Source organism: Ceratotherium simum, chromosome 19, assembly GCF_057802395.1.
Source record: "Ceratotherium simum simum isolate JZ-2026a chromosome 19, ASM5780239v1, whole genome shotgun sequence".
In the NCBI taxonomy this organism is placed as follows: domain Eukaryota; kingdom Metazoa; phylum Chordata; class Mammalia; order Perissodactyla; family Rhinocerotidae; genus Ceratotherium; species Ceratotherium simum.
Window position 1 is genome coordinate 6,276,865 of NC_141918.1, and position 24,186 is coordinate 6,301,050.

Genomic DNA, 24,186 nt, shown 5'->3' on the forward strand with positions numbered 1-24,186 from the left:
ATTAAAATGATCTAATTTTTAATTGAATGCAGACATACACTATCAATAACCATTCCTTAAGGCAGTGCATCCCTTGCATAGTGTATAGTCCCAGGTTTGAATATGTGCTACATTAATTTCTCCATTGACAGAGGGTTAATTTGCTTCTTTGAACGTTATGAAAACTATACATGTCACAGTCCGGTGTGGTTACAGGTGGGGTTTGGGAGCCTCTGCTCCGTGCTATCATTAAGGGACCTAGTCTCATGTCCCCAACTAGAGGCAAAGGCAGCTAAGAAATGTGGTCTTCTGCATTTGGTGGGGAGGGGATGAAAGGCTTCGGTGAGTGCACAGCATTGTCCTTGTCACGGCTCTTCTCACTTGCCCTCTTAGACCCCCTCAGTTTTGGACCTGGTCCCCATAGACTGTTCTACATTCAAATGTCTGTGCTGTGGTGACTCGCCCACAAGGCTGGTCTACGATATTTAGAAATGATTTTTCTCAGTTCAGCCGTTAACTTTATAAACTATAAAGATGAAAGTGAAAATAGGTAATACATTTTTTTTGCAGCCATGTTTTGAATTTTGTTTCTGCTTATTTTGAATATACAATAAATAGATATAAAACTTGTATCTTCTAAATTTGGAAGAAAAAGTAACTGAATATTTCTGGATTATTTATTGTAATTATGACATTTAAATGCAATTAAACTTTTTAAAAATGGCAGAGTGATTTTTAGAAAAGGTAGATAAGGAAGAACAATCTAGACGATGTCAAAAATGTACAAAATAGTTATGATTCGAGAAGAATGAGTCAGTGACGTGATCAGATGTGGGCATCCCATGGAGAAGCCACTCTTGTCTTTTGAACTTTTTGGTTTTATTTAATTGAATGAGTGATTAGTGATACTGAAGTAAATATGGCTTTCATCTATGGTTCTTCTAGTGAGAAGAAGGAACGCTAAAAGCCTTGTGCTGCCTTATTTTCAGGACTTACATTACCCTTTCAGGTAAAAAGAGGTCATAATGGTATTGAGGATTTTTTTTTTCTTAGTGAGCAAGATTGGCTCTTAGCTAACATCTGTTGCCAGTCTTCCTCTGTTTTGAATACGGGACGCCACCACACATGGCTTGATGAGCAGTGTGTGTGTCCGCGCCTAGGATCTGACCCTGTGAACTCTGGGCCACCGAAGCGGAGCGCCTGAACTTAACCACTGCACCACCGGGCTGGCCCCAGGATTTTTTTTTTCTTAGCAAATACATGAATTATATATGAATTCATATGTTCTGAAGAGAAGAAAATTGTTCTGAGTAGCTTTTGAATGGTAGAAGACTTTAAAAATATTTTTGCCAAATATCAGGGTACACAAATGAGGAGTTGGTAGTTTGTATTTTAAGTTTGTTTTGGTTGGCATCACTGAACAGATAATTTTTGTGCAGACTAGGACATTTAATCCTAGGTGCACTCACTGACAAGAATTAAGTTCTATCCAGTAATGAGAGAATTTAATTCATTTGTTAGATTTTTGAATTAGTTTTTAAATTGAAATATTAAAAATTAAAAATTGAATATTTAAAAAGAACAAGTCAAATAATATGTCTTGTAACCAGAAATAGTCCCTTACCTCAGCCTTCACCAAATCCATGCTTCTGTCCCCACAGGCAATCATTTCTAGTAGTTTCTTGTAATTTATCATCATATTTGTAAATAATACTCTTATACTGCTTTTTAAAATTTTAGGCATTAACTTCCTACCAGAATTTAGCTATTTTATGCCATCTTCTTTCCCCAGCACGTGCCATCCCTCCTTCTCAAGATATCTAAACTTTTTCTAATATCTTCATAGAGTTATAGTATAGCTTTTGGTCAGATCATTATTTAGTGTTTACCTGGCTACGACCATATTAGCATGATTCACAACTGAGCCAAAAAAAAAAATGCATTCTTTCATTTCCTCTTCGGTATACAACTCTTCCTTTGAAATGTTTTTTTCTCTCTTCTCTTTCCATTTGCTTAATTTCTCATGTTCCTATTACTAATATAGCCCCCAGTCTCCTTGGTGTAGGTTTCTTTTATTGTGTTTGGGTGCGTTAAGTGGTCTGTCAGGTTTCTCTTTTTCCTCTAGGAAACCCTCTGTCCTGGACAGTCTAACAAAGTGGTCAGGAGTAAATTTGGGAACCAGACTGCCTGAGTTTGAAGTACTGGCTACACTGCTTACAAGTTAGGTGACTTTGGCGAGCTACTTAACCTTTCTACGTTCAGTACAGTGAGCACAGTGATAATACCTATCTCATCAAGTTTTCTTGAAGATGAAAGGAATGAACGGGTAGACTTAAAGGCACTTAGCACACAGCGTGGCTCAGGGAAGGTTCTCAGTCAGTGCTGGTGGTGGTTGATGTGATTTCAGGGATAATTTAGTTCTGTCATTAGTCTTTAAATGTAATAAAAAAAAATATCTGGACACACACCAGTTATCCATATATATAAGGGCAGTGATAAGGTTTGCTAAATGGCAACTTGGATTCTTAACTACAAATGAGTAGTTCAGTTACCCCATTGAGCTAATTTAATTTTCTTTTTTTTCCCGATTAAAAAGATATACAACTACTGAAAATAAGATTTTAATATTTTGGTGTAAACAATGTTATAGTTAAGTGGTTAGCAATGCTTTACATTATTTTCTTAAAAAAGATTTAGTTTTCTCCTTATAGAGGTATTGCATGTGCAATCAGCAAGCTATCGATGCTTCACAAGCCACTTCTAAAACTTATTGTCTTAAATCAACTTTTTGTATAGCTCCTGTGCAGGCCCGCAGTTTAGGTTGAGCTCAGCCGGGCAGTTCAGGTTTCATCGGAGCCCCTCATAGGTCTACCATCGGGTGGAAGTCAGGTATGGGTTGGATTTGCTGCTGATCTTAGCTGGGCTAGCTCACATATCTAGGGCTGTGATTGGTGGGCTTTGGTCTACCTGTCTCTCATCTTCCAGCAGGCTAGCTCGGACTTGTTTGCGTGATGGAAGCGAAGGTCTCAAGGGAGCAAGTAGAAGCATGCAAGGCTCTTGAAGTGTGTGCTAGGAACTGGCACACAATTACTGCCACTATAGTGTGTTGGCCAAAGCAAGTCACAAGGCCAGCCCAAGTTTAAGAGGAGGGCAAATAGATTCCATCTCTTCATGGGAACAGCTGCAAAGTCACAATGCAAAGGGTGTGGATACAGGGAGAGTTAAAGGATTGTGGCTATTGTTCAGTCTTTCAAATGTGCTTGTTGAAACTCCTGAAAAGTACAAAAGATGATAACAGCTCATAAATCCATCCTCTAATGCTGTTTACTCTTTGTTGTATATACTGCTAGACTTCTATCTACGTGTTTAAACATATTTTGTTACTGTCAGTTTACTTCAGTTTTTATTTGGTTACAAGTAACCTTTTACATTTCATATTTTTTAATTTCGTATTTGTTTATTCTTTATGAATTGTTCATGTAGACTTCTGTCTTAACCTTGTGGAGTAGCATTTATTGTAAACCTAAAACAAGCAGGGAATGCAGCTAATAGATTATTATTCTGTTTTGTGATGAGAAGGCCTTGATCTAGTCGAGCAGCAAGAGAAATCAAAAGGTTTTCAATCAACGTGAGGTGCAAAATATCTTTGAGTCCATGTCTTCTGTGATTGACCTGATAAAGTGAAATATTCATGGAATAGGACCCAGTGGAATTTTCTTATACTCACATATTCTTTATATTATTCACATTCACTTGCAGACTAATTTTGGACATTAAACAGATGTCTATTTTTGATCATTGGCCTAATCCAACTGGATATCTTCTCAATGACTAAGCTTACACTACATGATAAACAGTGATTTATTTTTTGTTTTTAATAAAATTTAATGTTGTGAATCATGTGCACTCTTTGTAAAAAGTTCAAGCATCATAGAGCTATAGAATAAGAAGTAAAAAGTGAAAGATCCTTTTCCCTACCTAACTCCCTTCCTCGGAATTTTTTTCTATGCATTTATATGTACATACATATGTGAATGTATAGAATACATTTACATATAAACAGTTAAGATCATATTATTAACAGTGTTCTGTAACTTTGCAAATCTTTTTCCATGCATTTACATTTATACAAATATGTGAATATACAGAACATATGTACATAAATAATAATAAAAATAATTGTGTTATGACTATTCTATAACTTGCTTTTCTTACCAGTTTATTTTGGATATATTTCAATGTCAGTTCACAAAGATTTAGCTGATTTTTAGCTCATAACATTCCTTGGGATGTACCATAGTTTATTCTTTCCCCTATTATGGAACTTTGAATTTTTCTAAATTCTGCCTATTCTAAACAATGTTGAAGTAAACATCCATCTTTATATATATTTGGGCATGTGGAAGGAGAAAATTATAAGCCTGTATCCTTTTTAGTTTAAACTATAAAGCCTATATTTCTTAATTCCATTCTTGTTTTCTGTAAGCCTCGTGTATTCTTTGATTAAGCCCTGGGTAATAAATAATGGGTGAAGCCAGACACTGCAAGTCTCTCAATGGCAGTTAGCGAAAACCTGGGAGGATGAGGGATTCTTGACACGGTACTGTGGGGAGACGATATGTGTTTATAGCCTGAAAGCTGGAAATGTTTGTAAGACATTTAACTTGGGAATACTAAGAATAAAAGCCTTGCATTTTTATTCTCTTGTGTATCAGAATTTTGCCTGTTCTTGTATTTTTATATATTTATTTTCTGTATTCTGTCATAAAAAGTGCCTTTGTTAGTATGTTTATTAGAAGTCCCCCTTGAAACAACCGGATCTCAACAGTTTAATGTTACATCCTGGGATGTGTCGCCACTGTGTCTATGCCCATAGACTGGTTGTCGTTGAGAGCAGCATTTAACCTATTATTTGTAAATATATGTGTGTGTGTGTATTTCTGTGTACACACACACACACACACAGTTCTTCAGGTTTTTTTTTAAGTGGATGGAAAATGTTAGAACATTTTTTCTTTTCTTTTCATCTTCACTGTAATGATTCTTCTTTTCCAAGAACATGGTTGTCTCCATTTATTCAAACTTCTTTTATGTCCATGAATAAATTGTATAGATATTTCTATTAGGTTTGGCACATTTATTGTTAGGCTTATTACTAGATGTTTCTTTTTTTTTTTTTTTTTGCTATTATGGGTAGGATTTTTTTCCATTACATATTTCTAATTGGTTATTACTGGTATATAGGAAAGCTGTTAATTTTGTATGTTAATATTCCATTTGGAAACCTTACTCAATTTTCTAATATTTCAGTTAATTATCTTAGATGTTCTAGGTGGAAAAATCTTATGCTCTATAGCTAATGATAGTTATTGCTCTTGTTTTCCAACAACTGATGAAACATTTTTATTTTTTTTCGTTATTAGCAATGTGTGTCATCTTTTCTTAACTTGCACCCTGATTGGTACTCTTTACCAAGTTAAGGAAATTTCTCCTTATTTTTAACTTAGAGGCCCCTTCCTCCCACTTCTCCCAAGGTGTTGAGTTTTATCAAATTGTTTTTAGTTATCTGATGAGATGATTGTATGTTTTTCATCCTTGATCTCTTGATGAGGTGAATTTCATTAACATATTTCCTAATGTTGAGTAATTCTTGTATTCCTAGGATAAATTCTACTTGATCATGATGCATTATTTTTTCAGCATATTGTTGGATTCAGTTAGAAGATATTTTAAAAGACCTTTATGTTTGTAAATAAAATTGGACTCTAGTTTTCTCTTTACATGTATGAACACGAATGTGTATATATATGTAAAATTGATCTCTAGTTTATCCTTTGCCATCTTTGTCTGGTTTTAGAATCAGTTATGCTGGTTTTGTAGGATGAACTGGGCTGCTTTCACTTTCTGTGCTCCAGACTGGATTGAATAACTAGGATTATCTGTTCTATAAGGTTTAATGTAATTTGCTTATAAACTGTCTGGTTCTGGTGCCTTTTGGGATAGATCTTTGACTTCCTATTCCATGTCTTTTATGGTTGTTGATCTACTACCTATTCTTGAATAAATGTTGGTCATTTATAACTTTCTATAACGTCATATATATTCTCTGGATTTTCGAGTTTAGTAGTATAACATTTTCTCCATAGTATCATTTGATTAAATATGTTAATATATATAAAGTATTTGGAATAATGCTTGATACATAAATGCTTAAAAATGTTAGTAGTGTATTAAAAGATGTTTCTATTTAAAAATATGTAGTGATTTATTTTAATATTAACACCCGTAAGCATAAGTCTTTATTCAGAATGTTGGACCATGAGTGCAACTCAGGAGGAGTGTTCCGTCTCAGGAGAGAGAGAGGGGTAAGGATTTTATAGAGCTTTAGCAAGAGAGGTCAGCCAGCCTTCCACTAGTTGCGGGAATAGTTGGTCCAGAATGGTTTTCAGAAGAGGGAGGAATTGTTCTTGCGATTTATTATCTGTTGGTTGGGCAATTCAGATTTAGCAAGGTGAGAAGGAGCTGTTGCTGGGTCTACGGTAATATGAGGGCCACTATGGGACATTTTTAGTCCATCAGAGACTCTTACAAAGATTATTTACGGTTTACAACATATCCGAGCATATTTGGATATATATTGTATCATGTTGCATCAAGCCAGAGTTGTCTTTTTGATTACAGGCAGTTCCTAACGTTCTCAAAATGTGTACCAAGTCAGATTCACTTATATTTAATAAACAAAATTCTTTATCAAGAGTGATTAAATATAAAATTTACAACCTCACCTTTTAGACATAGTTGTCAATGACTTAGTTACCAACATCGTGTATATATTTTTATTTTTTTTCTTTTTAAATTGAACAATTCAAGAGACTTAAGTGCGCCGAGCATCCAGGTGAGGTTGAAGAGGTTCTGTGTGCGGTATACGAGATGATTTCTTTCTTGATCTCAGTATTACAGTATTTTCTTTGGTGGCATTAGTGTTTTCATTTTTCTGTTTTTCACTTAAAAAATATTGAGCGCAAGTATAATACAAATTTTAGTAGTATAGAAACATTGCTCTATAGGCAATGATATTAACATTACCCAAACTGAACTGTTGACAGCAGATTGGGATGTTTTGAGCTTACGTTTTCTTAGTTGATCTACAGAATTTCAAATTTGGAGTAAGAGGCACACAAAAAGCCCTTTAGGGGTTGTCATCTTCAATGTATATAAGTGTGTGTTGAGCAAAAGTTGAACATAGATGAGATATAGCTTATAATATAAGCAGATTAGACTGCAGAATTTTTAGAGAGTAGAAAGCACTCAACTCTTAAGGCCATTAGGTTATTCAGTAATGTTCATATGTGTTTACTCTTCGCAAATAGAAATAAAGTTGTCAGGTTTCTAAAAATTACAGTTGGGAAAATTTTCTCAATTTGAAACATTAATTTTATCATTACTCTTTCAACATCTCTCAATCTTGTACTTAAATTTATGGATTCTACCTAATTTATCTTTTTTATCTCTAGCACTGAATATGGCTTGGGGTATGAAATGATTATTAAATAAATAATATTTGACTTAAATCATTGGGCTACAAATAATAGTTTCTGGCTATCTGTGTATGCCCAGAGTCCTTATTAATTTGTGGTTTAATCCATGATTTGTTATAAAGGAGTTTATGTAAAAGAAAAATATAGCTTTTTAATGGAGGAGTGACACATAGCCACACACACAGGCAGATGCTGGGTTATATGTACGTGGAGATTTTATTTTATTTTATTTTTTTTTAAAGATTTTATTTATTTATTTTTTTCCCCCAAAGCCCCAGTAGATAGTTGTATGTCATAGCTGCACATCCTTCTAGTTGCTGTATGTGGGACGCGGCCTCAGCATGACCGGAGAAGCAGTGCGTCGGTGCGCGTCCGGGATCCGAACCGGGCCGCCAGCAGCTGAGCACGCGAACTTAACCGCTAAGCTACGGGGCCGGCCCCAACGTGGAGATTTTAAACGGTGCTTGCTTTATGGAGTATAAAGCCCATTTGGTGTATAAATTAATTTGAGAAAATGGGAACGAATTGCTGCAGGTCAGTGAGAGAATTCTAGATTTAATACTTGATTGGTCTCAGGGAAAACAGCAATTATTTATTCTTAAAATTATGTTTTCAATTTTTTAAAAATGTGGCAAACATAACATTGCCTTTCTTAAAACATGCAGTTGCTGCTGTTGACTCTTAAGGCTTATGGTGAGGATCAAGCTTGATATGTGTTCATATTTAATATTTCTCCCGAAACCCAACTTGGGCAGATTTCTACCCATATAACATAGTGGTTATGAGCTTGGACCCCAGAGTTACCACTTACTATCTTGTAACTTTACTGAGTTCCTTAATGTCTGCCTGCCTCAGTTTCCTCCAATGTAGAATGGGGAGCAATGTAATATCAGTCACATTGCATTGTGAGGATGAAATGGGGTGATACATTTAAGATGCTGAAAACAGTGTCTAGTATGTAGAAAGAGCTCAACAAATATGAGCTTTTTAGATTATTATTAATATATTGGGGTTTCCTTTATTCATTGAAGGTGATTTTCTTCTCTTACATGCTATTTATAGTGTAACTATATTGCGTATTTGTCAGTTGGCTCCTTCTCCGCACTTGCCCTCTGTGTTCTCCTCTAATGCTGGGGTTGGAAACTAGCGTGCTGTTTCTTGCCTTGCTGGCTGTCTGAGTTCCAGTTAGATTCTGTCAGTGGGCAGCACTTGCTCTAGTTTAGGCACTGGGATGGAGGTGGAGAGGAAGGAATCCGTTGAGGTTTTGGGGGCACCCCTGGTAGTGGCAGTTGATGCAACTCTGTTCTGCTGCAGCTGCCATTGTTGTGCAGCGTTGACGCAGCAGCGTTGGTGACGGGGTCTTTAGTGGGGACTGTCCTGCTCAGCAGCCGCAGGTGGTGGTTCCAGCAGCGTTCGTGGCTCCTGTGGGCAGCTGGGTCCAGCCCAGAGGTGCTATCTGCCTCCTGATCTCTGGGTTGCATTATTTCAGCATTTGCTACCCCAGCACTTCCAACATCTTTATAACAGATTCCATGAATTAAATTCTTCTAGAGAGGTTTCTGTTCTCCTGATTGGATGCTGATTCATAAAGTTATTAGTTCCTGTTCAGCATTAGATACGCAATGACAAATTCTGCAGTCTAACAGACATATTATGTAGTCCCTATGTGTTTTTTTTTATGCTTAAAGTAATTATCTTTTGTGGATGTGCTCCAGTGACTTTGTCTGTCTGCTCTCTGCATTTAGGAAGTCAGTGGACAGCAGCTAATGTTTGTTGTCTAGTAAAATTGTAGCTCCTCATGGGTAATATTGTATTTATGGAAACTGAGGGACTTCAGATACCAAAAAACATGATGTGAAAAATATTTATAATAATACTTTAATGTTTGAAAGTCATATACCCAGTATAAGGTACTATATTTCTTTGATTCTAAGATGTCCAATACCCCTCACATTTTAACATCTCTGAAATTGGAATGTGGCTTAAAATCAGTGGCATCTGATGTGTGGCCAGTAATCGCTGTTACCTACACATGCACAAACGTCCAAGTCATCAGTCAGTACCAAGACCTGCAGAAGGGGTATCCACAGCTTAGAATAAAATTCCAGAAACACCAGAGAACTACTCTTTTAACAATGAGGTTCCAGATGGTTATGTTGGGTGGAAGGGTGAGTTAAGTGGAGAATCACAATTTAACGATCTTTGGAAGCAGGAGTCAAAAATAGGCTGTTCCTAAACACTGTGCTAGCGTGAGAGCCCAGTACCGAACTGTTCATTCTTTTATGGATCTATTTAAAAAGTGCTGTATCACCGATGGGCTTGGTGACACAGAAAATAATATTCTGTGGAGAACATGTGCACTGACAGTTATAAGTCAAAAAGTGAGCAAGAAGAATTAGATTCTGAAAGTGAGAGAGTTTTAGGAATAGCTTAACTAGTTACTTATATTTTGTTTATGACGTATGTATAAGGTCATTTATAATAAAACCTATTCCCGATTAAGTCTAAATTTTTTTCTTTCAATAAGAATAAAATAAAAATTCAAAAAAGTGTCAGTTTAATTGACTGCGTTTTCTTTCTTAGTGGTTCACAAAATGATGTATTTTACAGTTGACAGTGAAAATTAATATTTTTTTCTGTCTCAACATAATTCTTTTAGGTGATTTTCTTTTTTCTTTTAAATTCTCCATGTGCTGATGGAGAATGACTTTAAAATAGTACCCTTAAATTCAGCATTCAATTATTTTCTTTGCAAGTTTGCCAATTTACCTTGTTAGAATCTATTTATATGAATGAAGTTCATCCATATGTAGCTCTTTGCTATAGAAAATGCATTGGAAAATATTTACTAAGGGAATTCTAATATCTTAATCATGAAAGATGGACAATTGCTAGTAAAATTGTTGATGGGAGAACTTTTGCTAAATTATTAAATGCTGTACACTGGAGAGTACATGGGAAAAATCCCTAAGAGTAATTGCAAAGATTGAACAAGTTACATTACAAATGTGGTTAAATTTTAGTATGTATATTAAGAATACTGATGCATATTATGGAATAATATTGGTCTCATAAAAGGGCTTTTTTGTTTCGTTAAATGAGACAGGAAAATGTAATGAGGTTAATTTTGAAGTTGCGTTAAGGAATATGATGGTTGCTTTATCATATTGCTTTTGTGATATGGTTGCAAATTATTTTGAGAAAATACTAAATTTGTCTCATTATGCAAAGAACTGAAAATGTGGGAATTTTGAATTAATTAGCTAATTAATTATCAAAGGAAGAGAATTAGAATGCATTTGAGTTGAAATTGGCCCAGGACTTTTTGTTTTAAGTTAATGTAGCTATTCAGTTAAAAGTGATAGGTGAGATTTTAGTTTTCTGTGATATTTCAGTGATAGGATAACATACATGACTTTCTGAAGCCATAACACTTATAAAAACATTTGAAATCTTAAAATCATATTTTATCTTTAAAAGTATCATATTTTATGTTTAAAAGTATATCAGTGTGAGAAGTTTTCTGGTTACATACAAGATATTTGCTGATTCTGATTTGAGTTTTTATTTATATTTAGACAGTTTAGTGGGTTATTGGTTGTTATTTAGTGGTCCAGAGTCTCCAGCGTGCACGCGTGTGGAATTTGTGTCTTCACATCCTCCTGTCTCTGGATAGCCGGAACTCCAGAGAACTTAAATTCATCCGGGTGGATGAGGAGGTCACGGATACAGTACCAAGTGTAGCTGCACTTTTACACTTGGGTAGTTTTATTACTTCGTTTTTTCTGTTTGTACTAACATTTCCAAAAACAGAGCTGGTTTTACAAGGCAGTATCAATCCACAGTGCCTCTCTCATGCCTTGTATTAAGCTCAGTTTCCCATAGTTGATTTTCAAGGACGTTTGTAATTTGGTGTACCTCCCCATCATATCATACCTTATTTTCCCCAAATCTGTGGGGAACTTGCTAAGGTGGGTCAGCCTTCTTTTTAAAAATTGAATATTAAAAAATTTAAGTTTTTCATTTTGAAATTGTTTCAACAGAAAGGTTGCAAAAATGGTACAAAGTATTCTTATGTACCCCTCACTCAGCTTCCCCAGATGTTAACCTCATACAGAACCACAGTAATAATGATCAAAACTAGGAAATTGACAGTGACACCATACTGTTAACTCGTCTGCACACCTAATTCAAATTGCGTTAATAGTCCCACTAATGTCCTTTTTCTGGATCAGGATCCAATCCAGAGTCTCCCTTTATTGTTCTCATTCCTTAGTCTCTTTTGTTTTGGGACAGATTGTCATCTGTTTTGTCTGTCGTGATGTCCACATTTGGTTCACTGTTTTGTAGAATATTCTTCAATCAGTTTGTTGAATGTTTCTTCATGATTAAATGCAGGTCATGTATATTTTGGCAAGAATACCATAGAAGTGGTGCTGTGCCCTTCTCAGTGCGTCATGTAAGAAGACATGTGGTGGTGTTCTCAGCTTACTTGTTGGACTTTTCTGTTATTCATATATGGCACCCCACTGCTTAGAATGCCAACTTTTTGCCTTTGTGTATCTAATTATAATCATTCTTTAGGACCTACCTCTTTTTGTGGTTTTCTCTATTTGCCTCAGTTCATCTGCTTTCTCACTTCTCTGCAATTCTTTTGCCCTAATTCTCAGTAAAACCTTGACATACTTATGACATGAAGGCCTGGGTTATCATGTGGTTGTGACCCTCAACCACTGTGGCTCCCAGGACACCTCTCTGCTTTACTCCCTTGTGGTATTGAGAATTATTATATCGGTTTATGCTATCCACACATGCTCCCAATAATCGCCAAGTATCAAAGTTTAGCACTTAGTTATTCTGTTTATTGAAATTTGCTTTTTGTCTTCTAATTAGATAGTAATATTATATTAAGTTTATAACAAATATTATAATATTGACAAATATAATAGTATGTTTTTTTTTTTTTTTTTCTCAGTGGTAACTGCAGGGTGGATGTAGTCTTCCTGGATTTCTCCATCAATGTTTTTTTTTTTTTAATTTTTTGTTTATTGCAGTAACATTGGTTTATAACATTGTATAAATTTCAGGTGTACATCATTATACTTCTATTTCTGCATAGATTACATCATGTTCATCACCAAAATACTAATTACAACCCATCACCACACACATGTGCCGAATTATCCCTTTCGCCCTCCTCTCTCCCCCCTTCCCCTCTGGTAACCACCAATCCAATCTCTGTCTCTGTGTGTTTGTTTATTGTTGTTATTATCGACTACTTAATGAAGGAAATCATACGGTATTTGACCTTCTCCCTCTGACGTGTTTCACTTTGCATAATACCCTCAATGTCCATCCATGTTGTCACAAATGCCTGGATTTCATCGTTTCTTATGGCTGAGTAGTATTCCATTGTGTATATATACCACAGCTTCTTTATCCTTTCGTCCCTTGATGGGCACTTAGGTTGCTTCCAAGTCTTGGCTATTGTGAATAACGCTGCAATGAACACAAGGGTGCATGTATCTTTACACATTGGTGTTTTCAAGTTCTTTGGATAAATACCCAACAGTGGAATAGCTGGATCATATGGTAGTTCTATCCTTGATTTTTTGAGGAATCTGCATACTGTTTTCCATAGTGGCTGCACCAGTTTGCACTCCCACCAACAGTGTATGAGAGTTCCCTTCTCTCCACATCCTCTCCAACACATGTTGTTTCCTGTCTTGTTAATTATAGCCATTCTGACGGGCGTGAGGTGATATCTCATTGTAGTTTTGATTTGCATTTCCCTGATAGTTAATGATTTTGAACATCTTTTCATGTGTCTGTTGGCCATCTGTATATCTTCTTTGGAGAAATGTCTGTTCAGGTCTTTTGCCCATTTTTTAATTGGGTTGTTAGTTTTTTTGTTGTTGAGATGCACGAGTTCTTTATATATTTTGGAGATTAAGCCCTTATCAGATGTATGGTTTGCAAATATCTTCTCCCAATTGTTAGGTTGTCTTTTCGTTTTGTTGATGGTTTCCTTTGCTGTGCAGAAGCTTTTTAGTTTGATGTAGTCCCATTTGTTTATTTTTTCTGTTGTTTCTCTTGCCCGGTCAGACATGGTGCTTGAAAATATGTTGCTAAGACCGATGTCGAAGAGCGTACTGCCTATGTTTTCTTCTAGAAGTTTCATAGTTTCAGGTCTTACATTCAAGTCTTTAAGCCATTTGGAGTTAATTTTTGTGTATGGTGTAAGGTAAGGGTCTACTTTCAGTTTTTTGCATGTGGCTATCCAGTTTTCCCAACACCATTTGTTGCACAGACTTTCTTTTCTCCATTGTATGTTCTTGGCTCCTTTGTCAAAGATTAGCTGTCCATAGATGTGTGGGTTTATTTCTGGGCTTTCGATTCTATTCCATTGATCTGTGTGTCTGTTTTTGTGCCAGTACCATGCTGTTTTGGTTACTATAGCTTTGTAGTATATTTTGAAATCAGGAAGTGTGATACCTCCAGCTTTGTTCTTTTTTCTCAGGATTCCTTTAGCTATTCGGGGTCTTTTGTTGTTCCATATAAATTTTAGGATTCTTTGTTCTATTTCTGTGAAAAAGGTTGTTGGAACTTTGATAGGGATTGCACTGAATCTATAGATGGCTTTAGGAAGTATGGACATCTTAGCTATGTTAATTCTTCCAATCCAAGAGCACAGAATATCTTTCCATTTCTTTGTGTCTTCTTCAGTTTCTTTCAGCAATCTTTTATAGTTTTCAGTGTACAGATCTTTCACCTCTTTGGTTAATTTTATTCCTAGGTATTTTATTCTTTTTGTTGCAATTGTAAATGGGATTGTATTCTTAATTTCTCTTTCTGCTACTTCATTGTTAGTGTATAGAAATGCAACTGATTTTTGTATGTTGATTTTGTATCTTGCAACTTTACCATATTCGTTTATTACTTCTAAAAGTTTTTTGGTGGGTTCTTTAGGGTTTTCTATATATAATATCGTGTCGTCTGCAAATAGTGACAGTTTCACTTCTTCCTTTCCAATTTGGATCCCTTTTATTTCTTTCTCTTGCCTGATTGCTCTGGCTAGGACTTCCAGTACTATGTTAAATAGGAGTGGTGACAGTGGGCATCCTTGTCTGGTTAATAGTATGTTGATTTGGTCTTTCTAATATAGTCTGTTAATGTTTAGACCTTCAGTAATTTGAGGTGAAGAGGTGAGGGGAAGATTGGGTACAACTGTATTTGGGAAGTAATTTTAAAGTGATTACTAGAAGAAATTGCACTTAGTTTTCTTCATATATTATCTCTAACGTCAGTGTTAAAAGTAATTGCTAGTGTAGAAGTGAAAATTATCAAAAAATATGAACATAATAACTTCAAATCTGAAAGGAGACTATTTACTCAGAATATAACAATTGTAATATACAGAGATTAATTTATGGTTAAATATCAGTTTTATACAGAAAATGATAATAGGAATAAGAATATCTGTTCCTAGAATGGAAACTTTATAGTCTTACTGACTGTACCGTTGAGTTATTTTAAACTGTAAAGCTGTTTTCCTAAGAACTGAAAGAATGTCTACGATAATTAACTTGATTTGTCCTCATTCTGCTCCTGTGATATGACAGACAGACATGTACTGCTGTCCGCAGTTTATGGGTGAGATACTGGGGCACAGAAGTAATGTAATGCTTTATCGGAGATTGCCAAATTAATTAGATGCAGAGACAGCACCCAGAGTGGGTTCTTGGTGGGTGGATTTGACCATCCTCCCCCAGTAGACTATAAATTCTGACAAACGGGATAGCCTTTCTCGGGTACGGAAACTTTGAATATGCTGTGAGTAATCAGGCAGCATAAAGTAACGTATTTTAGAAATATATTTTCTTTTTAAAAAGAACATTTATGTTTTTATCACACCATCACGTATAATGCAACATGAGTAAAGCCCTCCCGAGTTTCACATTTGTGAGGAAACTAGCATTATTGTAGATTAGTGCCAGGGCAGAGAAATGACCCTATTATCTCTGTAATGGTAATATTCTGCCTCACAGGGGAACTTGCATCATTAAGAGTGAGTTATTTTCTTGTTGATGCTTTCTGCACGAGTTATTAATATATTAAATCAGAAGGAATGGGAAAGTTCTTTTTAGGGACTTGGGAATATAACCTAAAGGTTTCAGTATTCATCTTTACCTGCAACATCATGTAAATCTGTATTTACATGCATTTGTAGATGTACACACTCACATGCACACACACACAGTGTCACAGCTCCATTTCTTTGTACACGCCCTCTTCTTTCTACATGGAATGCCCTCTTTATTTTCTCTCGTGTCAATTACTTCTTTATCTCTAAGACCCCTATCAGTTGTACCCTTCTTGGTGGTGAAGCCTTCTCGATCCTTACAACCAGGTTCTTGCTTCCCTCTCTGCTCCTAGGGCAGTTTGTCCCCACTGCTACATCAGGTTTCTATTTGTTGATCATGTCTTTGTATCTTTATGACTCCCAGTTGAAGGTGTGCTTCTCAAGGATGGGGACTAGCTTTTTCAATTTTATATTCTAGCATCTTGCATGATGTCTGCATATATCAGGTGTGCCATAAGTATTAAATGAATAAGTGTATATCATACACAGCATATATATTATTTATACACTCTGCCTTATTTAAGAAGTGTGTTTAAGATGATTTATAAGCAATAGAACACATTAGAAGAAAATTGAAAGGAAAAAAGGAGGAGGATGGGAAATAAAATGGGTCCAAGCATGGACTAATTCATGCCATGAGTCTGTAAGTGTATATGTAATATGAATATAAGTGCATTTGCAATTACAAAGGAAACATATATATGGGACTTACAAGATACATTAAAAAAATCTATGTTGTCTGATATTTGAGCAAAAAATTGCATCTTTTTTATTTTGGCCTTGGAAAGATTTCTTGTTTTCCTAAGTCACATTTTTGTCAGCGTATCTGATGCTGAAAGGTGGAATGCTCATTGGTGCTAAGAATAGCGTGTAATCAGTGTGTGGCAGCATGGAGTGGTCGCTGTGAGCCCACTGCTGTGAAAACAGGAGGCTGCAGTTTGACTGTAGGGTCTTCTTCAGTTCCTGAGCTTGCGTGCTCCAAGTGCTCTTACTTGCCCACTTTGAGAAAAGCACATAGCCCTGGGGTCGGAATGCAAGAACGCTGATTTGAAATAATAACCTTCTCTTGGAATAAATATCTTTGTGTTAATGTAACTGAAGAGTACCTGTGAATTAGAGCTTGCTCTCTTAGGTGACCTGTTTGCCAAGTTTAAATAAATGAACATATTAAAATTGTATTATTCTCCTGCTCTCAGGAGTAAGTTTATGCAAATCTAAGAAGAGATTCTTTTGGTTGTTTTTAATATAAGACTTTTCTTGAATCTGATTCTCGGCGTGATTTTTTGATGGAGGACTAAGCTTTGTTTGCCATGTTGTTAATTAATTGTTAAAGTAATGAGGTCTTATTGTTCTGGGTAATTTATTTAATACAGTGAAGCAGTTAGTTGCTCACTGGCAATTTTTCAATGGAGGTACCAAGGTGCCGACCCATTTCTTTTGGTGTGCCAGCCCCTGGAGCTGTGCGTTCCCGGGATTTGCTAATCACCACCTGGCAACTGAATTACAAGGCAGGAAAGACAGGACTCTTGAATGGCAGCCACTGACTCACCAGCAAGACGGAGGTATACTGGTGTCAGGGCTTGTCTGCTGGCGTACTGGTCTTGCTGCTGGGGGAAGAAGACTGGACGATGGCACAGAGCTTATGTGCTGCCTTTGGCGTGTTTGCTGGATGTCAGCAGTGTCATTCTTGACCATCACTTTGGTTTAGCAACTGAGACCTGCTAAGTAGAACACACTACTCCAGTTGCATATGTCCCACTCCCTGTGTGTCTGTTTCTTTGTCCATCTATCCATCCATATATCTGTCTGTCCATCTGTCGAATAACTGGATTTAAGCTGTCAGTGAATGGGCTGGAATTAACCTCTAAAAGCACTGTTTACAACTGGGGTTGGCAAACTTTTTCTATAAAGAGACAGATAATAACTATTTTAGGCTTATAGGCCATACTGTCTCTTGCAGCTACTCAGCTCTGCTGTTGAAGGACAGAAACAGCCATAGACAACATGTAAATGAATGGACGTGGTTGTGTTCCAGTAAAACATTGTTTATAGACATTGACTTGACCACCCCTGGTCTAGATAGTGGAAGTCTTTGACTCAACATAGTTTGTGTACTACACAAAAATTTTTAAAAATGCTTTTAATGCTTATAAGTTTTCTAACACAGCTTATGTCTCAGGTTTGTTAGCTTGTCATCTGCATAGAGGTATACCCACAAAAATAGTTTTATAGGTTTTACCATTTTATTTATTTAAACATATTGATGATATAAAAGATACTCATCTCTCTCAGGCACTGGTGATAGAAATGTCATTGGATTGGAAATATGCAAAAATACGAGGAATAAAATTTTCCACCACATCACTGATAACAGCATCATTAAATTTGATAGTTTTTACTTATAAATATGACTTCAAAAACTATATTTTTGACATGAAAACATGGCCAAGCTTTATTGCTAAGTGGAAAAAAAGGGAGATTGTACACATTGTTTAGAACCCTTCTACAATGTGATTCTATTTGTGGAAAGAAAAAAAGATTTTCATATGTCTATGTATATGCATGCTTGTATATCTGAAAAGATACTGAATCAGTCAGGGTTCTTAATTTTCAAGCAGATGAAATCAACTCTGTCCAGTATAAGCAGAAATACTTACTGAAGGATAATAAATAGCTCAGAGATCTCTAGAGTGCCTGAGCACCATATACATCTGGAAGCAATCCCCCCAATTCCACAGCATAACTAGTTCTGCAGAGACGCCCCAGCAGCTGTCAGTGGACCCAGAACCACAGTCTGAATCGCTGATACTGCTGAGCCTGAATGCTGGGTCTGCCTCCACTGGTACCAGCATTCTGGAATGGATTCTGGACACTTGCTGTGCTTTCGTGTCATGAGCTTCTAATTCAGAGTCTGGCATGGGCGCATTTGATTGGCAGAGCCCATGTGTTGTGCCCCAGCTGCAAGGGAAGCTGGGAAAGTGAATATGTGGATCTTACTTCTATAGTGGACAAAGGGCCCTGCCTCTTAAGGTGGGGAGTTTCCCTAATGTAGGAAGAGGATTAAGAAGCTTGGACAACAGAAAGAAGGAGAGATGTCCACTGCAGACACCCAGGAAATTGGTGGTATTGGTTACTTCAGGGCTATGTAGTTGGAATGGCTGACTGGGAGCAGAAGGAACCTTTTATTTTACTCTTCTGTGCTCTTTGAATTACAAAGAAATCGTATAACAATGATGATAAAAAGACCGTGGGGAAAATCAACCCAAGGGGACTACATCCCCCCCCTGCCCCCGCTGTTACACTGCTGTAAGAGGGGCTCAAGGAGGCCTCCAGCATCTCGGGCAGGTCCATCAACTTCCTATTCAGCTTCATTTGAAAATTCACCTCATGATTTCCTCGTGAATTCAGTCAGCTCTGTATCGCTTATATTTGGTTGGGCAGAAAAAAATCATGAAATGGTTTTCTCTGGGACACCACTGGCTTCCTTTTGACCTGGTGGAGCTGATTCAGTTTCTCTCTTTGAGGTCTACAGGATTCAGCTTTGAAAATTAAGGTGTTGTTGCCGCCATGGTCGTTGAAGTGTTCATAGATGCAAGGTGCAAAAACAGAATATACTTAAAAATTTGATTCTACTAAATTTTTTGTTTTTCAAACCCCCATAAATTTGCTCCTTGATAGAAAATTTGTCTGAGAACTTAATTCAGTCCAATAAAGTTTTAGCAGACATATTAAAATTTTTTTAAACTTTATTTTTTGGAATAGTTTTAGATTTACAGAAAAAGTGTGAAGATAGTACAGGAGAGTTCCCATAAAACCTGAACCCATTTTCCCATATTATTGACATCTTATGTTAGTATGGTACATTTGTTACAATTAATGAACCAATGTTGATACATTATTATTGACTAAAGCCCATACTTTATTAAGATTTCTTTAGTTTTTACCTAAAGTGCTTTTTATGTTCCAGGATAGCTAATATATTTTATATATTTATATTGTGCTTTTTCACATGTGTAGTAACATTATGGAGCCATATAATAAGTGCTCTTTCTGTTATAAATAACTTACGGAGTTTGGGGGAAGAATAGATAAAATAAAGCTTTACCACAGTGAGGTTCTTATATTCTTTTATGCACAAATGTTACTTGAGAAAAAATAATTGTCCTTCATTTTTCCCCTGTTCTCTGTTCAGTGGAACAGGTTCCTGTGGAACCATACAGCATCCCCCTGTCCCGGGCGGAAGTCATCCAGGAAGGGAGCGATGTTACTCTCATTGCCTGGGGCACTCAGGTCAGTAGCATTTGTAGCAACTGGTAGTGTCCATGTTGTTCTTGGTGCTTTCATTTTTAATCCTGATACTGTGAAGATTGGAAGTGATGTTTTCCTGAGTCTCAAATTTGAGTCTGGTTTGGTGCTACACCCCTATCTGGAACTGATTCTGTTGAAGGTGAGGTGCCTATTCAGTCATATTAAAATACATATGCATATGGTGAAGCCGTTAAAAATATGTTGAGTTTACAAAAATGTGTTCATTAAAAACACTTCCTTTTGAAGCACACATTACATATCTTTACTACTTATTTCTGTGCTTGATTTGCTGTCTTCCATATCATCCCATCTGCTGCCATCTCTCGTGATCACTTTGCTGGCCGTGTGGACCCATCCAGTGGTCCAGGCTCAGAATTTCATTCCTTTCTCTTTTCCAGTGAAGCTCACCGCTGACCGACCCCGGCTTCCCGGGTACTTGTTGTCACATTGCTCTGCCTCCAAACTTGTAAGCTCAGGATTCTTTTCTTCCTCTGGCCGTAGACGTCTGTCTCTTACAGAAGTCTCTCTTTCTTTTAAAAAAAAGGTCAGTTTTTCTTTTTTCTGTGTGAAGGAAATACTTGCTTATTTTAGAAAATTTAATACAGCATTGTCTAAAGAAGATAATGAAAATCCTTTGCAATACCACAACCTCCTCCTCTCCTCTCCACTTGATTTTTGGCTTGAAGAGCTACAGTCCTCCTGGTTTCTCACCACAGGGGGATAATTTTTTATCTTCATCCCTGTCACTCAGCATGTGTCCCTGCCGCTCTCTTTCATAGGGAAGTCAGAGTGTGTTCGATACTCATTCCCATTACTTGCTTCCACCTCACACCTATCACTCCTGCTGCCAGTCTTTTCCTCTTTCCCTTTTCTTCAGAGGAGAGGTGTCTGGTTTTCATAGTTACCTCTCCAGGTCTGCTTCAGATTGTGTTCCACTTCACCTTCTCCAGGACTGATTCATCAGCTCCTCTTTCTCCTGCATCTTCAGTTTTTCCTTTCCATGTCCCTTTTATGAAAAAGGTGTGTATCTCTTCTCTATCTAAGAAATACCTTTTCTTTAACCTACTTTTCCCTTAAATACCAGCATATCTCCCTCTTTTATCACTAAACTTGAACAACTATTTTTACCACCTGTATTTAATTCCTTAACTTCCTTATGTTCTTGTGTCTTATAAGTTCTGTTCCCACTAATTTACTGAAACTACTTCAGCTAACATCGCTAATCTTCTAATTGTTAAATCCAACTCTTATTCTGTATTGCTACGGTATGTGACACTGACTACTCTCTCCATGAAACCGTTTCTTCTGTAGCTTCTTGGCTATGTTGTCTCCTGATTTTTTTTTTCTGTTACTTTAACTATTTTTTCTTTTTTTTTTTGTTTAGTGAGCTCCTCTTTTTTCTGTTTTCCCCTTAACTCTTGGTCACCTACAGGGTTCCATGATTTCTGCCCTTTACTCTTCCCCACACGCTTTCCCTGGAAAGCCCACCACTCCTGTTACTTCATTTACTTACCTTCCATGTGCTGATACCTTTAGAATCAGTATCTCTAGCAACGACAGCTCTCACTTTCTCTAAGAGTTCTTTCCAGCTGTTTTCTAGATATCTGTATTTGATTATTTTGGAATATGGGTTTCAACGTGTCTAAAACAAATTTATTAGTTCTCCATGTAGATCAATTCCTCTGACTTTAAATACTGTCTCCATTAATAATGTCAGAATTCAACTAATGTTTTAGGCCTGAACCTCTGTAGTCATTCTCTGCATATATTTCTCCTTATTTTAGGTTCATGTGATCCGAGAGGTGGCTTCCATGGCTCAAGAAAAGCTTGGAGTGTCTTGTGAAGTCATTGATCTGAGGACTATAATACCTTGGGATGTGGATACAGTTTGCAAGGTATGAATATAGTGTTGATAGACTGTCATTTCCTCAAAATCTTGGGTCAAATGTGTTGGCAGTTTGCAACGAATTGTTTTGAATTTTGAGCTTCGTGAGCATTTTCAACTGATTTAAAACTTTAAAATTTCCGCCATGAAAGAACTGTATACTGTGTAATCAGCTTAATGCTCAAGGAAACTAAAAAAGCATTTTAGTTTTTTCCTTCCCTTGGTTCTCTGTTTAAAATATTATAAAACCGTCTCCTTCCTGCAGCCAGCTTGGGTTGAGTTGTGTGAATAATGGAGTCGTGCAAGTAAAGAGCGTATCAGGGATGTTGAGGTCATGTGTGTTTGTAACTTCTGATTGGTTACGGTTTGGTAAGCTAAGTTTAATATAGTCAGCTAAATGGTTTGCTGAATTTTTGTCTCCTCTCCCAAAGAGATGGAGATGGATTATTTAAAAAAAAATAACTCTTTGTATAGCCTTAATACTGTGGATCGTAGTTCGAATGTTATGTCGTGGGATTCTGGTTGCTCTGATTTATAGTCTCCTGTCTAAGTTGCCTCCTGAACTTTGGCCTGGTTAGATTGATCTTGTTCTTATTATTAATAGGATTCACATAGTCCTTTCTCAGGAATATGGTTTGGTTCTCATTTACTTGGCTATAATATCTTTCATATTAATGTCTAGATAAATTATAGTGCATCTGCTCCCATATTGGTATATAAGGAAGGTTAAGGTTTTTTTTGTGATGGTTTTATCTACTAAAGTTTAAGTAACATTGCATGTATTTTTTTCTTGATTTATTGCTATAACAGAGGAGTCCTAGGACCTAGGGTATTTTACATTTACTATTTTTAAGAGCTTTGGTATTCTCATAGCTTTTGCAGGCTGTTTCTTAAGTTAGTTACATGAAAATAATCTGCAGCTACCGCTGTAAAAGTGTAGCATAGAGTGTTTTTAGGTGAAGCTTGTTTTATAATTTAGTGAAAGATTTAAGATTTGTCATAGTAAATGTCTGTAGACTCACTTGACACCATCTAAACTTGACATGGTTACATATGGTTTCAACAATATTCTAAATTCTTATATTTGTAGTTTCCATAATGAAGAACAGTATTTCAGGTTGAATTTTTTTATAACTGCATGAAAATAATGCTTTTTGCAGGCATTTTCAAATCAAGTCAGACACTGGGTTTTGTTTCAAATAGCCAAATGTTCCAAATTATGGTTAAACTAGAGCTGCTAGTCCTTGCCCCAGAGTGGACTTGTTTGCAACCTGTTCCCCCACTTATTTTTGGGTTTGTATTTATGCTGTGAATGGTGCTTCTGTATGAGGATATGATGTTTTGTCATGGTCAGTGGGGCTACTGATACATGGTCAGGGCAAGTACTTTTAGAACTTTATTTATGTATTTGTATACCTTATATATTCAAAAAGAATTTGTAGCAGCTTATGGTAAAACACAAATATAATAACACTCCAAGTTTATAACTGTGAAAGCAAAGTGAGGAGAAGTAGAGGAAGAAAGAAGGGGAAAATTATTTATATCTACTATGTCAATTTGCTAGTGTGGAGCCCTCCCTTTATTAAATCTGCTGGTTGCATCTTTGTATGATCCTGGAATGTGGATCCTGTTTCCTTACGGCTCTATACTACTGGAAAAGATAAAAGAGGAGACCAGAGGCCTCTACTGAATGAGAAAGTGATGCATCAGACTCAGACTCGTTAACATCGTTATTTTAGTTTTGTCTTGGGATGCTTTCATCATGTTATTTTTCTCGTTGATGACCCTCCAGTTCTGACAGTGAAAGCCAGCTTGTCATTTCTTGATTACTTTGGGTCTGTGTGTGACTCTCTTCATTGCTGATTATGGTACATCTCCTGTTTTCTTTTCGCATATCAAAAGAGAAAAAATTTTCATACTTAGCATCTTTTCTAGGATTTAGAGATGCTTGTAAAGAGGGCCCTACAGCCAAACACATTAAAAATAAAGTATTTTTTGTTTAACTATAGTTAAGCTTCTCTTTTTCATCATTATGAATTCTTTAGTAATCAAAATTTGTTTTTGTTATCTTTTTCAGTTAGTGCTGTGTTTTATCGGTTGTTTTTTGTCTTATGACAAAATTAGATCCCCCAGCTTTATTCATTACATGTTAAATGCAACACCAAAATGCATCTTTTGGAATACCTATCCAAGAAAAGCCCATTAAAGGTAAAGATGATTTATTGAACATATACATTAGCATACTGTGCATAGTAAAATCATTCTGGGACAATTTGAGGAATTGGTTACTGTAATCTGAATTTAACTTTGTTTTTAAAACATAGTCCTACTTT

The 24,186-nt window shown here is 36.3% G+C and overlaps 1 protein-coding gene across 1 annotated transcript in view; it reads left to right on the forward strand.

Moving 5' to 3' along the window:
• BCKDHB (branched chain keto acid dehydrogenase E1 subunit beta) overlaps positions 1 to 24,186 on the forward strand; it is a 218,429-nt gene that overhangs the window by 51,026 nt on the left and 143,217 nt on the right. The window contains exons 7-8 of the mRNA XM_004422060.3: positions 19,853 to 19,950; positions 21,753 to 21,863. Coding sequence (XP_004422117.2) covers positions 19,853 to 19,950; positions 21,753 to 21,863 — 209 coding nt within the window. The remainder of the gene's footprint in view (positions 1 to 19,852; positions 19,951 to 21,752; positions 21,864 to 24,186) is intronic.